Source organism: Cyanistes caeruleus, chromosome 5 (genome assembly GCF_971803275.1).
Source record: "Cyanistes caeruleus chromosome 5, bCyaCae1.hap1.1, whole genome shotgun sequence".
In the NCBI taxonomy this organism is placed as follows: Eukaryota; Metazoa; Chordata; class Aves; order Passeriformes; family Paridae; genus Cyanistes; species Cyanistes caeruleus.
In genome coordinates this window covers 76276315-76289822 of record NC_141705.1, presented here as the reverse complement: position 1 = coordinate 76289822, position 13508 = coordinate 76276315, and the positions used below count along the sequence as shown (strand labels likewise).

Here is a 13508-nt window from a genome sequence, read left to right as displayed (position 1 = left end):
AAGAGCTACCTACTCCCTTCCCTGTACACAATCTTGTCACAGTTGGAGCTAGTGGATTTTAAACCAAAAAACCCTGAATGTGCCACAGCACTGTGTCAGAGTTTTTCATTTGCTACATTAAAGGACTTGAATGACAACATTTTGCAGTCTTCTTCCAATCTTTATTGTGCATACAGAGACAGGACCTTCATCCCCTCCATTTCTTACTGGAACAAACCAGAATTTGTTTAAAGTTTTACAAGCTTTTCTGTGCTTTTGACTGTAGTGCTCCAATATGAAGTTTCTCCAGCAACCCTCCTAACTCCCAACGTGGTGAATGATAAAAACATGTGTTTAAATATTTTCCAGATCCTTCAGGGAAACAGCTTTTTTATTCTGTGCAGATATCAAGCTGAGCTGTAATGAAACACAAACAGATGATAGCTTCTTAATAATTCTTTGTAGGATCAAAGTAACAGTACAACTTTCATACTGAATGTGTCATGGAGGAGAGGGAACAAGCAGAGGCAGTGTGAATTTGGGATGAACAGCAGAATTTACAATGTACTCTGTGGATGACTACTGCTTTTGTCTTATTTCAGATCCCAGAGAATACAAGATGATAGGTAGCAGGAATACACTTTAAAAGACACCTACAGGATAGATGTTTTACCCTTGTGCAAACATTATCCTGTAGTTTTTAGGTTTCTTACTGAATCACTATTATATCAGAATAAGCTAAGATTTAGTCATTGAAGTGACCACAACAAAAGTGTAATTTCTGGGCTCCCTACTAGTCCAGCTCTAGTCTATATTTGATAAAATTTTACAGTGAAGGTGGAATATGCAGTGAGAACACCCAAGTCAGAAAGCAGCCCTCCGCCTGCAGATTAGGAATAGAGAGAATTGTCACCCTGAATCTGACAGAATTCACACATGAACCTTCTGGGGCCTAGAAGAGAATAAATACCCAGAGTCAGAAGAGGGGACATTCTGGCAGCACTGGAGACCTTTAGCAGGGACACTGCCTGTGTGTGTTTTATTTGGGGTGGAGAGAAAAAGGAAGGGGCTTGGCACAGCAGTTCTGAAGTCAGTACAGAGCAGCCAGGCCTCTGCAGTAACCTCTGACACGAGGGCAAGGCAGTTCTGAAGACTGGCAACAAGATCTGGGCAGCATTTGGGCTGCACAACATCAACAACATCTCTGTTATCTTTCAGAGAGAGAAAGATGTTCCTGGTGAGGAACAGCCAATTACCAATGTTTTCAGGAACAGCAAGACCTCTTCCTCTATAGGCACTGAAGCCACGAGTTAATTCCCTTGAAATGTGACATAAGCATGTTTCGGTTTTTATGGGAAGACAGCATCTCAGAAGCATTAAAGCTAAACAGGTCCACATAACAAACAGGAGGTTAAAAAAAACAAATTCCTCTTTCAGAACAAATCTTCAGCAGCTGAATAGACCTTGTCATGACAGAGAGCATTTAGAGCCAGGAACCACAGCTTATGTTATGACAGCTTGGCAGCTATGCCCATTTATTCACTGCTGTTGGGAAAAAAATGCCATTTGTCCTAACTGAGCAATTTAGGTCAGCCAAACATTTCCCCTCTGCAGCTCACTGGGGTCACCCACACTTACAAGCTGTAATTTGCAAATGGTTTTCCTAAATCACTGTAAAAAAAGCAGGAGGCAGAAATACCATCTTTAATTAATAGGAGGTCAACCTGAGTAATGAACTTCTTGGCAAAAAAATGAACTCAGTGTATAAACCCCCATGGGATTTCCTTGAAGTTGTGCAGCTTAAACACTATGGAAAAACTGAATACTGAGAGGGATACACTCTCTCTCCTTCAGCTCTCCAGTGGCCTGGAAGGAAAGAAATAAGCATTTCCTACCCTGCCTGCACAACTTTTACCACTGCAGGACCGGCTGCAGCTGTTTCACACAGCCACTGGTAACTGCAGCAAGTGCACTCCAACAGACCTGCTCTGTGCAAACAGGAGCTGCAGTTAAATTTAAGGGTTTTGTTTTTTGTCTTTGCTAACTTGTCATTTCTAAAGCTGGAAATGCCTGTACACCTTCATTCACACATTTTGAACCATGCAGGTTTAATTCATATCAAACTGGTTCCCACAAACCTCAGCTGTCAAATATAAACATCCTTTCGGAAGGTGACGTGTCCAAAATCCAAACTTGTTAAAATTGTGTTGGTAATAATGCTCAGAATGATCACTTCTGCCTCAGGAATGATGTAAAGTGAGTACTTCAGCATATTCCATGTGCTTGGATAACACTTTTTGTGAGGTGGGTACCTGTTGGGATGCTGTGGCTGCTCTCTGTTCTGCCTGGCTCAGCCGCCTCTGAAGCCTGTCAATGTATTCCCGATATTCCATCATCAGCGTCTCATCCTGTGGAAACAGAATCTCTCATCACAATGCCAAATTCTTTTTTACTGAACTCACTCATTCTGTAGCAAGAAAGAGCTTAACACAAGAGGAACACCAGAAGTGGAAGCGTTTTCCCCTTACAATAAAAGCCTGAGGACAAACTGCTGACACCTCAGAGAATTTCCAGCTCAAATGTGACATCATCTGACTTTTCCAATCAATCCACAGGAAGTTTTACTCATTTCACCACCTTGAAACAAGATGCATAAAAAGGCTGACATTTTAATTCAGGTTATTTAATCCACACAACCTGACAATGTAAATGTTTTAGCTATGCTCAGAAGGAAGAGGAATACAGTAGATAATACAAATGGGATGATAAACCTGCTAGAGAGCGCCTCTGTTCCCTTCAAACGGTCTGTAAAAAGCCTTTCTTAACCAGCCTTTACTCACAGAAGTCTGTTCTTGCATCATTTTTCTCCTCTAAATAACACCACAGAAAACACAAGACAGAAGGACTTATCCTGGATAGAACTGGATGTTATCCCAGATTTATAAGGCTGACAGGAAAGCCTTTTCTAAAGTGGCCATTAATTATTGAACAATGCACATTCCAAAACAACCCTGCCTTTAATCTTCAATGGATAAAGCTTTTAGCCAGATGCATATATGGACACAGAATGTAAATTCTGCATGCACAAAGCATATGGAGAACTTGGTGTCCCTGTGTATGCCACATTATCCGTAATCCCAGTGTGACTGCTCCTGTTTAGAGGCTTGCAGGGATTCACAGGCAGAAGTAAGTTCAGAAACATTTCCTGAAATTTGTCCAGAATTGCTAGATTAGTCACTTAGAAAGACAGAAAGATGATTCCTCCTTTCACTTTTGTAATGTGAGAGTAAAGTTCATTTGTCTTATTGCCATTGGAACATGTCAGTCAGCAGGAAACAGTGAGGTTTCCCAATTGCTACTGACTATCCCTGTCAAAAATCCTTAATTTTCTCTAAACCAGTGACATAGCTCACCTAAATAGTTTTCTGCTAAGATCTTAGTGTATGCACATCAGGTTGTAACTGAAAGTAGCTGTCACATCAGTCATTATCTTACCTCAGTTACCTTCTCATTTGCTATTTCCAGCTGGGAAATGAGCTCCTGGCTACGGAGTTTTTGTTGATGCAGCTCACTTCTGGGAATCAGAAAAAAAGATGCTGATTAGCAAACAGTAGTATTTCAGTCATTGGAATGTAATTTCATAGATAGTTCTGTGAATTGTGAGGCTTATGGTGGGTTTTAATTACAGGGTTACTCTTAAAACACCCATTTCAAAAGCAGCACACAGCACTTCTTCATGCTGTGCATTCAAAACTGTGATGGCAGAGGAACAAGATGTATTTGTTGGAATCAGCAAGACTTTGTCAAGAGCACTTGACATTTCACAGGGATTTTTTTCCTGTTTATTGAATCTTATTTTGAAGGCACGCTATCTAGTATACAATAAATATAAGCTGCATTTTGCACAGTAAGTTCAATATTGAGATTAAAATTCTAATTAGTGTTCCATAACCAGACCTCAATGTAGGCGTTTTTAAAGGTGCTTTGAAGTACCTAAAAATAAATCATTCTATACTTGTGAGACAGACAACAATGTGACACTTTATAAGGAAAAGGAAAACACCACCTACTTCAAAGCAGTCTTTTTACTTTTATACTGAATGAGTTTTAGTGATTCTCAATTTACACAGTACTGAAGACAAAAAACATCTGGGTTATGACAGACAATCTCTGAGCTAGTGCCCAAAGGAAACAGTCCTTGCCTCCTGCCATCACAAGAAAGGGATGACTAAAGACACAACTCCAGTAATTTTGGCCAGAGAAAGGTGCAAACCTAAGTGAGCTGCTCTAACCTCTGAGCAGTCTCTACCACCTCACCTTAAATGCTCTACCTATTGCTGAAACGGCAAGGACTGCAAGGGAAGCTATAAAGCCTTTATTCTTTTAGAGGAAATTGAGATAAGGGAGGAGATTAACCTCAGATCTTAAACTCTGCCATTTTAATGATGACAGTTCTCAACAATAATTCACTGTTGTAAACTCAGCAATTTGATTTTATAAACTTTTAAACTTAGTACTTCATAGAAGTTTGAAAACTGATATATGGCACTTGAAATACAAGGTTGCAATGCATCTGTAATATCAGGTCACCACTACATCTGGTGAGGAGTTTCCACTCACCTGTTCTCAACCCACCTTCTTAACTTCTTTCACCAGTCCCATGTAGATATTACAAAGACAGTTCAACAACTTTGAATTTTCATAGAAATGAAAGTACATAGGCAGATATTTCAATGATGTTAAACAGTTAAAATCATAGATTTTAAATAAAAAATATAGATCATACCTGTTATCATATGTGAACACTTTTATATAAAGAAAGAATTAAAGATGGATTAAGATTGCAGGAAGAAGACAGTATGTTAGTATGTAACACTGTTTTTGTAATTTATCCTCTGTAATTAGTATTAAGCACCAAATGTGGCATTTTCAATATAGGAGACCAATTTTTAGGTGCCCTAAAAATCCTCAGTTGCTAAAAGAAACCTGTCTGCTGTGCTTGTGCTGAGGTGTGGAATTAGCATGCTTTGCAGCACAGACCATAAACAGAGTTTACAGGCTCATACACAGCTGTGATCAAGAAGTTATTTTTATAATGAGATCACACTGAACACATATTTAAAAAGAAACAGTTTAACCTTGTAAGCATAAGGAAATGTGATGGCTATTGAGCTAGACAGTTGATTCATTCTGAGTGTTAACCCTCCCCCAAACACAACTTATGAGATCTCAATATTAGAACTGAGCAATAACCCCAAACTGCTGGACAATTAAATCAGCCCCCACTGCACATTGTCTTTGCTAAGTGAGTAGGAAACAAAAGGTGAGCTCCTAGCATTTCAGCAGACGGGTGATAAATCCACCAGCTGCAGCAAGTACTTTCTGCAAAGCTCTCATGACAAATATAGCATGTGCCAGCTGTTTTTTTGGTTGAATTATACTATAATATGCTTCAGTTACTCTTAGTAATTATGAATTTTGTATACTGCCAGTACCTGCAGCTGTCTCTCATCCTGTTAATTTTTTTTTTTTTTAATGAACATCTTAAAATAAGCAGCTTTGGCTGCCAAACATTACACAAGTGCAGCCAAGAATAATGTTTCAGAAAAAGAGGCAACTTCTTAATCTCAAGATGCCACACAATTCACTGCATGTACTGTACAGGATGTAGGCAAAAGGAGAAAGCATTCATGGCCAACACTTCATATATATTGCTGCCAAAAAAGGTCATTCCTCAGAGGCAGACTCTTTTCAATCACAGAAAAGATAAAAACAGAACTCCAAACCCCACACATGCCTACTGATGAGTCAGGGACTCTAACTATGACAAAGAAATGTGTCAGAGGGAAAAACTGGAACAAAGACACCCAAAATAGCTGCAATCAGATGGCTCAAGCTAAGCAAAGTCTTTAAATATTAAAACAATATATCAAGGATTCCCTTTTGTTAACTACTGACAATTATAATGCAAATGTCTATTAAGGAAATTAAGCCATTCTGTATAGTTACTCAAATAATTTGGTTTATGCTACAAGTGTTTTTTATTCCCCCCAAAAGTTTTATCTTGCTACTAGACAATAAAGACAGATGAATAGGATTATTAATTTATTAGTTTGTTCATACTGTGTATCGTTACTGCACTTTATTACATCAGTAATTAAAGAGTTCAGATTTTAAAGCTCCTCAAATGTAATGTTTCATGGAAGCAAACTTACCCTCCTTTATCATTTAAGCTGATGTTTACAAATTGTTTCATGCTTTTATTGTTTAGCAGAAGAACAAGCCTGTGTATACCTATTTCTACCCCTATTCAAGCTAAACTGTACCTAAACTGAGCAGTCATCCACGTGTCTGACAGGCCAAAGCAATATCCATGCCAAAGTTGAGAGAACCATCCATTTCCTGTCAGGCTTTCAAGTCAGAGGATTGACCTTTTTCCCTGTCTGCAGTTCTCCAGATATACTCCACTGAAGGGCATTCAGTCATTTGATTCAACATAAAACTTGGATTATCCGTGTCAATCTTTCTCTGTTCTCTGCTCCAACCAGAATTGTGTTCAATAAAAAATAAGTTCTTGGTGTTGGCCACTGGTGCAGAGTCTGGCAAGGGTTTATCTGCTTACCTGCAAATTCTCTGTTTACCCCAGCTCCTCATTTCAAGATAAGGACATAAAAATCTACAGAAAATACTGACATGCTAATGAGATGGGAGTAACCATCTTTTCTATTAGTGCATTCATCTACAGACCTGTAAAGGTGGGCTTTACAGAACAAATGAATCATCTGCCCTTATTTTTAAAACTTGCATAGTCTGTCACTTCCATTTTATCTGAGCAGATGCTGGCAGATTGAGTTACCCTGGTTTTGCCTGAATTCTGCTGTCAGAACTGTCTCTCTCCAACCCTTCCCATTCTACCCTCTGTTCTGTTTTTACTGAAGTTTGTTTCCTTCCAATTTACAAATTTCCTAAACATTCCTTTGGTGTTGCTGATTCCACTTTCTATGAGCTGTCATTTATTTTTCTCAGCTGAAGTCTGAAGAACTACAGAGCTTTACAATGATGCTGTGAGGTAGCAACAGCAGTCTCAGCCAGTCTCTTCCCCCAGATGTGGCCAGAGGAACCATTCTTCTGGATTACAGCGCTTCAGTGAAAGCAAGAGCCTTTACAAACTTGCCCATTCTTTCCTCACTTTCAAAAGTAAATTCCTTCAAATGAAAAAAAGAAAAATAAAAAGCTGGAAGCACTTGATAATGATTTTTCTTACCACAGCTGTCAAAGACAGCTTAAAATTGAATGTCCCTTAAGCTTTTGGGACATTTACACTGAGAGCCAAAAGCTTTACAACTGCAAGCTCTACGCCCTGTAGGTCAGCAACAACAGCAACATGGATTGCTTCTAGTTCTCACCAAATTCTGCACCCATTTGTGGAGAAGTGACACGGGAGATTAAAACAGCTTTTTCAACATCAAGTCTTGATTTGGTTATTTGTTATTGGACAACATTCCCCATATACAGGAAAAGGGGGAAAAATCAATTAGTAACTCAGTATCAGTTAAACTAATGAACATAAAATACTTAAATTATTCACCAAGACTTAAAAGCTCTTTTCATATCATGAAAGGTTACATTTTGAAGTAAGTTTGACAGTTTTATAAAATTTCTACACTTCTGTGTTCCAATTAAACCCCTGCAGAGAATGTGAAAGATGATTTTGTTTTTTTACAACTTTTTATAGTGATCACTCACTTTATGCCATTTTACTACTATTTTATAATTGTTGCTGTTTAAGTTCACTTCAGTACATATCATTAGAACTCAAAGTACACTTAAAATGGATTCAATCAGGGGTCAGCAGAGCAGTTTGGTTCCTGACTCTGCCAGAGTAGAAGCTGTGGGAATAAAGGGAATAAACTTGGCAGTGAGTTGTTAGCCACGCTGCCAAGGGCAAGGTTTGTGTTTGGTATGGTGACTTGTGTCACAAGGAGCACTGACCTCCTCAGTTACCTTCAGGCTTGACTGGCACAAGGACAGTGAAGCAAAACTGGCTCCTTGCCCTTCTGCAAGGCAAAGATGAGGTCTGTTACCAGTAAATTCTCCTTAGGATGCATGCAGCATCTTAAGATACTCAGAGGGAGGAAAGCTTTTCTCATAAATGAAGACTGTAATAGATTTTTATGAAGAAAATGGTGTAATTTAGACTACAAGTAGACACTGATTCTGAATTCCAAGTTCAGTTTTATCAGCAACAGTTACATGTTTAACTTGAATAAGATCCAAAGGTCCTGAAAAGCACAGAACCATTTCCAATGAAGCCTGGAAGTATCAATTTAGTTATCAACACTTCTATCTACAGGGATCTACTAGACTCTTATGCTATTTCCATTACATGCTTTACCATTACAGGTTGCAAAATTTACTTCTTCATTTTTTTCAGATCAAAAATCCCCTGACATTCACTGTTGTTGCTTCATTCCTCAGAATTATTTAATGCTTCCTTCGTGCATATGGGTGGATATCACTTCACCAACAAAACACTGACTTTAAAAAAGACTTAGAACATGACAAATGAGCAGCACAGAATGTGGAAAAGTTAGCAGCTGCTGCTGGTAAGTTTAACAAAGAAGCCAAAATGTTTTAGGCACCTTCACATGGGGAATGAAAGCAATGAGGACAGAACTGAAAAACCATCATGACTTTCAGACAAAGGAATGGGAAACACCTACACTAACAAATGGGACACTGAGTCAGTGTTTACAGGAGCTGCACTAACAGCAACCTCCTGGTGAAATGCAATCTGAAACCCTTCCCCCATACATATGGATAGGACTTGGTCAGGAAGTTTGTAACTTCCTATAAATACTCAGCTATAAAACACATTGGCATGCTGCAAGAGTAATGACTCTTGTTACAAACTGTATTTTTGTTAAAAATTAAATTCTGCTAATTGTCACCAACACGTCCTCTGCATTTGCTCACATATTTACATGGATCCTCCTTTCTCTTGGACCCCACCAGAAGGCTTGGTGAGACTATTTCCTGCATTAGCCTCAAGAGACCTTCCAAACAGAGCTTTTAATTAACAATAGATTAATTAATCTGATACCAGTATCAGTCTGTTATTTTGTGTTCTTACTGAATTTTCCCTGATAAATGCATTTGCTGCAAAATTTTTCTGCTTTTTCAATAATCAGCAACTTGATTTTAGTTCCCAACACAGTAGGAAGCGATTTGCTGCACTGTATTTGCACTCAAAATGTTATTGTGAGAGATGAAAAGAAATATGATAATTATTCATTTATAGTATAAGCAAGGACTTTTGTGCTGAATAACTACTATTACAATGTAAATTCTGGAGCTAATTTTCATACCAACTGCATTCTGCACTACACTGCTGAGTGGCAATGCATATAAGGTGAAAAATAAGCTGGCTTTAAAATTTCCAGATAATACTGATAAGGATCAGTTAGAATATCTGTCACCATGATATCAGAGCATCACTGCATCACTGATTTAATAACAAATTCCTGATGTCAGTCTAAATTACAGCCTTCCTGTTTCTATTGCCAGCTTCCTTGCCAGGTAGAGCAAATGCCTTGTAAAGACTTCTATTTCTAGCTTATACAGTATGAAAAAGCATAAATACACACAAAACCATATCATAAAGTAGCTGACTTAGCTTTTAGACTTGCACCAAAATATCCACTGAAGTCACATAAATAGGGACATTTTCAAAATTTACTACCCATTTTTCATCCAGGTTCACAAAGCAGACTTCCTTCTATTTTCTGTCAGCATTTTGCTGTGGATAAATAAGGTCTAAATCTTTTGGTCTTCTGTAACAACATTTTAACACTGAACAGTAAAGGTTTTAGAGGGAAAACAGCTGTTTCACAGACAGCTTTAATTATTTTGGAAGTCTGCAATTTTCCCCTTTTAATTGGAACTTGCTGAACCACATCCAGGATCTAGTGATGAACCTAGACGCTCAGCTGTGAGGTTTTGCATTTTGATTTACATAAAATAAACTATGAGTTTTAGAGCTAAAATTTACCTTAGCATGAAAGATTGCAAAATAATTTTCTTCTCCAGTTACAGCATTTACAGAAGAAGCTAAAAAATTATCAGTAAGAGCCAGCTAATTACACAAAGTGAAGCTGCACCAGTGAAACTGTCTGTAAATCAGCACAGCTTCCAGTGTCTCACAAAGATCCTCAGTATCGATGTTTTCTGAAAGAGACTTTTCCCTTATTTTAAAGAATTGTTTAATAATAATCTTTGCAAATTCAGTATGTTTTAAGGGAGAATAGAGCCAGCCTGTATCTGAAGAGATAAGGTAAAAAAACCAAAAAACTGTAACTGTTTACTTAGAGAAGGTAGAGATGAGCACATACTTCACTGCAAAGATGGACATCCAGGTTAAGAGTAGGGGCACGGTAGATTTTCCTGCCTTCTGTTTAGAGAGCTGGCTTCTAATTCCATTCACACCACTGGAATTCTGACAGCCAAGAAATGCCAAGTTATGCTTCAGAAAGTGGAACTACAGAAATTGCATGGGATACTGGAAATATGATTGAAGCTGAGAATATGTAAAGCATTACATTAATAATAAAACATGAAAAAACCCCAAGACTACCCCAAAGGAAATGAAAGGTAGGATTCACTGCTTCCCAATTTTAAGAGGGAAAAGCTTTGCTTCCATGTTAAAGTGACAGTAAAACAACTTCTAAAATCAGTCTGAGCAAAGTGCCACTTGAGTGCATCACTTTAAGTGATTAAAGGTTGCTTCAAATTTATCGAGTTAACAGAGCTGCATAACCTGAATTTTTGTTCTCAAACCCACTGAAAGACAATGCAGTGTTATATTCCTTTCTAACTACTTTAATTTTAAATAAATCAGACTTATGAAATCAGGCTTCCTGTTTTAGCAGCTGTTGCTGACCAGTGTGTCAATCTTGTCCAATTTTCAGCCAGTTTTGAAGAGGAGATCTTGAGGACAAACTTCTCTGCAGTTCTATAAAATACCAGGCTAATTTAACCTCAAATTAATAGTATACTTGAGCTGACAGTGTTTGCTGAGCCTAGAAATGAAATAAAGCATAGGGGAAGCTTGCAAAACTGAAAATATTCTTATATTCTGCACTGCAAAATACAAGTATCAGCCTAGAAATATGGATGAATCAATGGTATTTTTTCTTAGGAGAATCACACAACCCATTTTTATCTTCATTTATAACAGCAGCTGCTCAGAAGAGAACATTAGATGTACATTCCAAGAGGTTTTTGTCCAGTTTATATTAGACATTTGGAGACTCACTCCACAACTGATGTTATGGTTTTTCTGAAGAGTACAGAAGTTCTTATAATCCACAGTTAAAACTGTCTAAATTGAGTGTGCTGAATCTTGAAAGAGAAAATCCAAAGTAATATATTCCACTTACTTTTTGTCATTACAAAACCTCACGCATTATCAACAAGGTAATGAAACAGTGAAAGCTTTATTTCAGTGCTAACTTCACAGAGAACATCACAGGTTCTTTTTTGATGATTCTTTGTTTTGCTGCAAGCACATTTTTGAGTCTGGACGGTTTGCTCTTCATGGTTTTTCACCACAGGTCTACTGTGATACACCAAACAGTACCTGAACCACACTTTGCAGAAGGGGAACAAAACTGCACTTACTTCAGCTTGCTGATCCTGGCTTCTGCAGTTTCAGTGAGGTTCTTTGTTTCTTCTTTCCACCGGTTTGTTGCTCTTTGCTGAGCTACTAAGAGACGTCTGAGCTCAGCAGTGGACTTGTGACTGGTGTCCTCCATCTCCTTGAGTCGAGCTTCATAGCCATGCTCTTTCACTGCATGCTCATGCTCCATTGTACTTATCTAAAAAAAAACCCAAATCCAATACAATCAAATCTCTCACGCTTTACCTTTTTTTTAAAATTTGTTTTACAATGCCTGAGTTAAATTTATAAACATTTGTTGAAAGCGTGTAACATACAATAATTAAACCTCTCATTATATACTCAGAGATACATGTTCCCAAAGCCAATTTAAGCAAATAGGACAACTGACAATAAGGGATAATGAGCTGTGTATGCTTATTTTTGTAAGTAAGCTTTATTCTTCTCCCTTGTGTTTCCTCCACAGAAACAAGTTTGTTCTTTTTCATCTAGCTAAATGTGTTAGGAGTTTCTTAACTGCATCTGCAATCCTTTGTACATCAGAGGGAAATGAAACCAAGCAGTGAATCTTATCTGTGACTATAATGGAAGCCTGTCTGATTAAAAATGAGACAGGCAAAGATTTAGTATATGCTTTCGATGCTTCATATCCACTGCCTCTCTGTTACAAGATTCTGATCCTTTGTTTTAGCAAAAGGTTCTGGACTTGGCCGAGAGTCCCTGTTCAGTTTGACAGCTTTCTTTATCTTGCAGTGCAAAGTGGAAGCCAGATTTGAGCCGGTCCCCATTCACACCCTGTAAAACTGCTTGCTGAGGTTGTCTTCATTGCTCCAGATCCTTAGACCCCCTTTTTTTGGTACCTTCACACTGCAGAGGGGAAAGTACCAACTTTCTATGCTCAGAAACCACATCAAGGATGAAAACTGTTTCTCCCTCCAGAAGTCAGTGCTGCCATGAATTTGCTGAGGCTACTACTGATTCCTTATCTGACCTGCAGTCTGCTCAGAGGCATTTAATGGAACATGTTCACAAAGAACAAACCAGCTTTCAGTTAATAATCTTGTTTGCAGCTAAGCTTAGAGAAGGATTTCCTCTGTCCAGAAAATAAGAGCCAATGCTTGACAGCCACACTATTAAATTATTTATTAGTTATACACTGCCCTGACAACATGGTGGACACTCAAGTAGAGGAACACTCTGGGCAGAAAGTCAGACAAAGATTTTTGACACATTAGAGACAATAAATAAATGAAGATTAGGAACTGCAATATTATTTAATCTATTCATCTTATTTAAAGCAAAGAACATTTGGGGTCTTCTCTTAAATTCTCTTATCAAGGAGAATTTAATGCACAATAAAATACAATTTAATTAGCAGAGATCGAGTTACCCCACGGATTCTGAGGACACACAATGCGACAATAAAATTACTTTTAAGCAGCAACCAGGAAGCACCACTGAAACTCAATCTTAGTTTAAACATTTAATGCTTTTTTTTTGTAGAACTGCTGCCTTACTAAGCAAATATTAGTCTTACATTACAAAAAATAAACCAAAACATACCTTTATTTTAGCTTTTTGTTGAGCCTCTACTGCCAGTTTTCTCAAACCATCCATTTCATTTTGCAATTGTTCATTCTCTTGCTGAAGTTTTAGTCTTTGTTCACTGACAAAGGCACTCTTCTCTCTTTCTGAATCCAGAGTGCTTTGCAATTTACAGATAACTTCCTGGTAACGAGATTTCTCTTCCTCAGAGCTAAAAGAGAAGCAAAGTCTGGCTTCAACTGAAGAACTGAACAACTCCTGAACCAGAGAACAAAAGATATAGACTGGGAGCTATGCACAAATCGGC

The 13508-nt window shown here is 38.0% G+C and overlaps 1 protein-coding gene across 2 annotated transcripts in view; it reads right to left on the bottom strand.

The window, feature by feature from the left end:
• Positions 1-13508, bottom strand: part of SCLT1 (sodium channel and clathrin linker 1) — a 33898-nt gene that overhangs the window by 3864 nt on the left and 16526 nt on the right. Inside the window, exons 17-21 of one of the 2 annotated variants that reach the window (XM_086890510.1) lie at positions 13220-13412; positions 11659-11855; positions 3475-3553; positions 2292-2387; positions 140-396 (exon numbers count right to left, since the gene is read on the bottom strand). In XM_086890510.1, coding sequence (XP_086746636.1) covers positions 334-396; positions 2292-2387; positions 3475-3553; positions 11659-11855; positions 13220-13412 — 628 coding nt within the window. In that variant the 3' untranslated portion in view covers positions 140-333. Of the gene's footprint in view, positions 1-139; positions 397-2291; positions 2388-3474; positions 3554-11658; positions 11856-13219; positions 13413-13508 lie in introns of those variants that run through there. The other variant, XM_086890511.1, reaches the window with a different exon arrangement.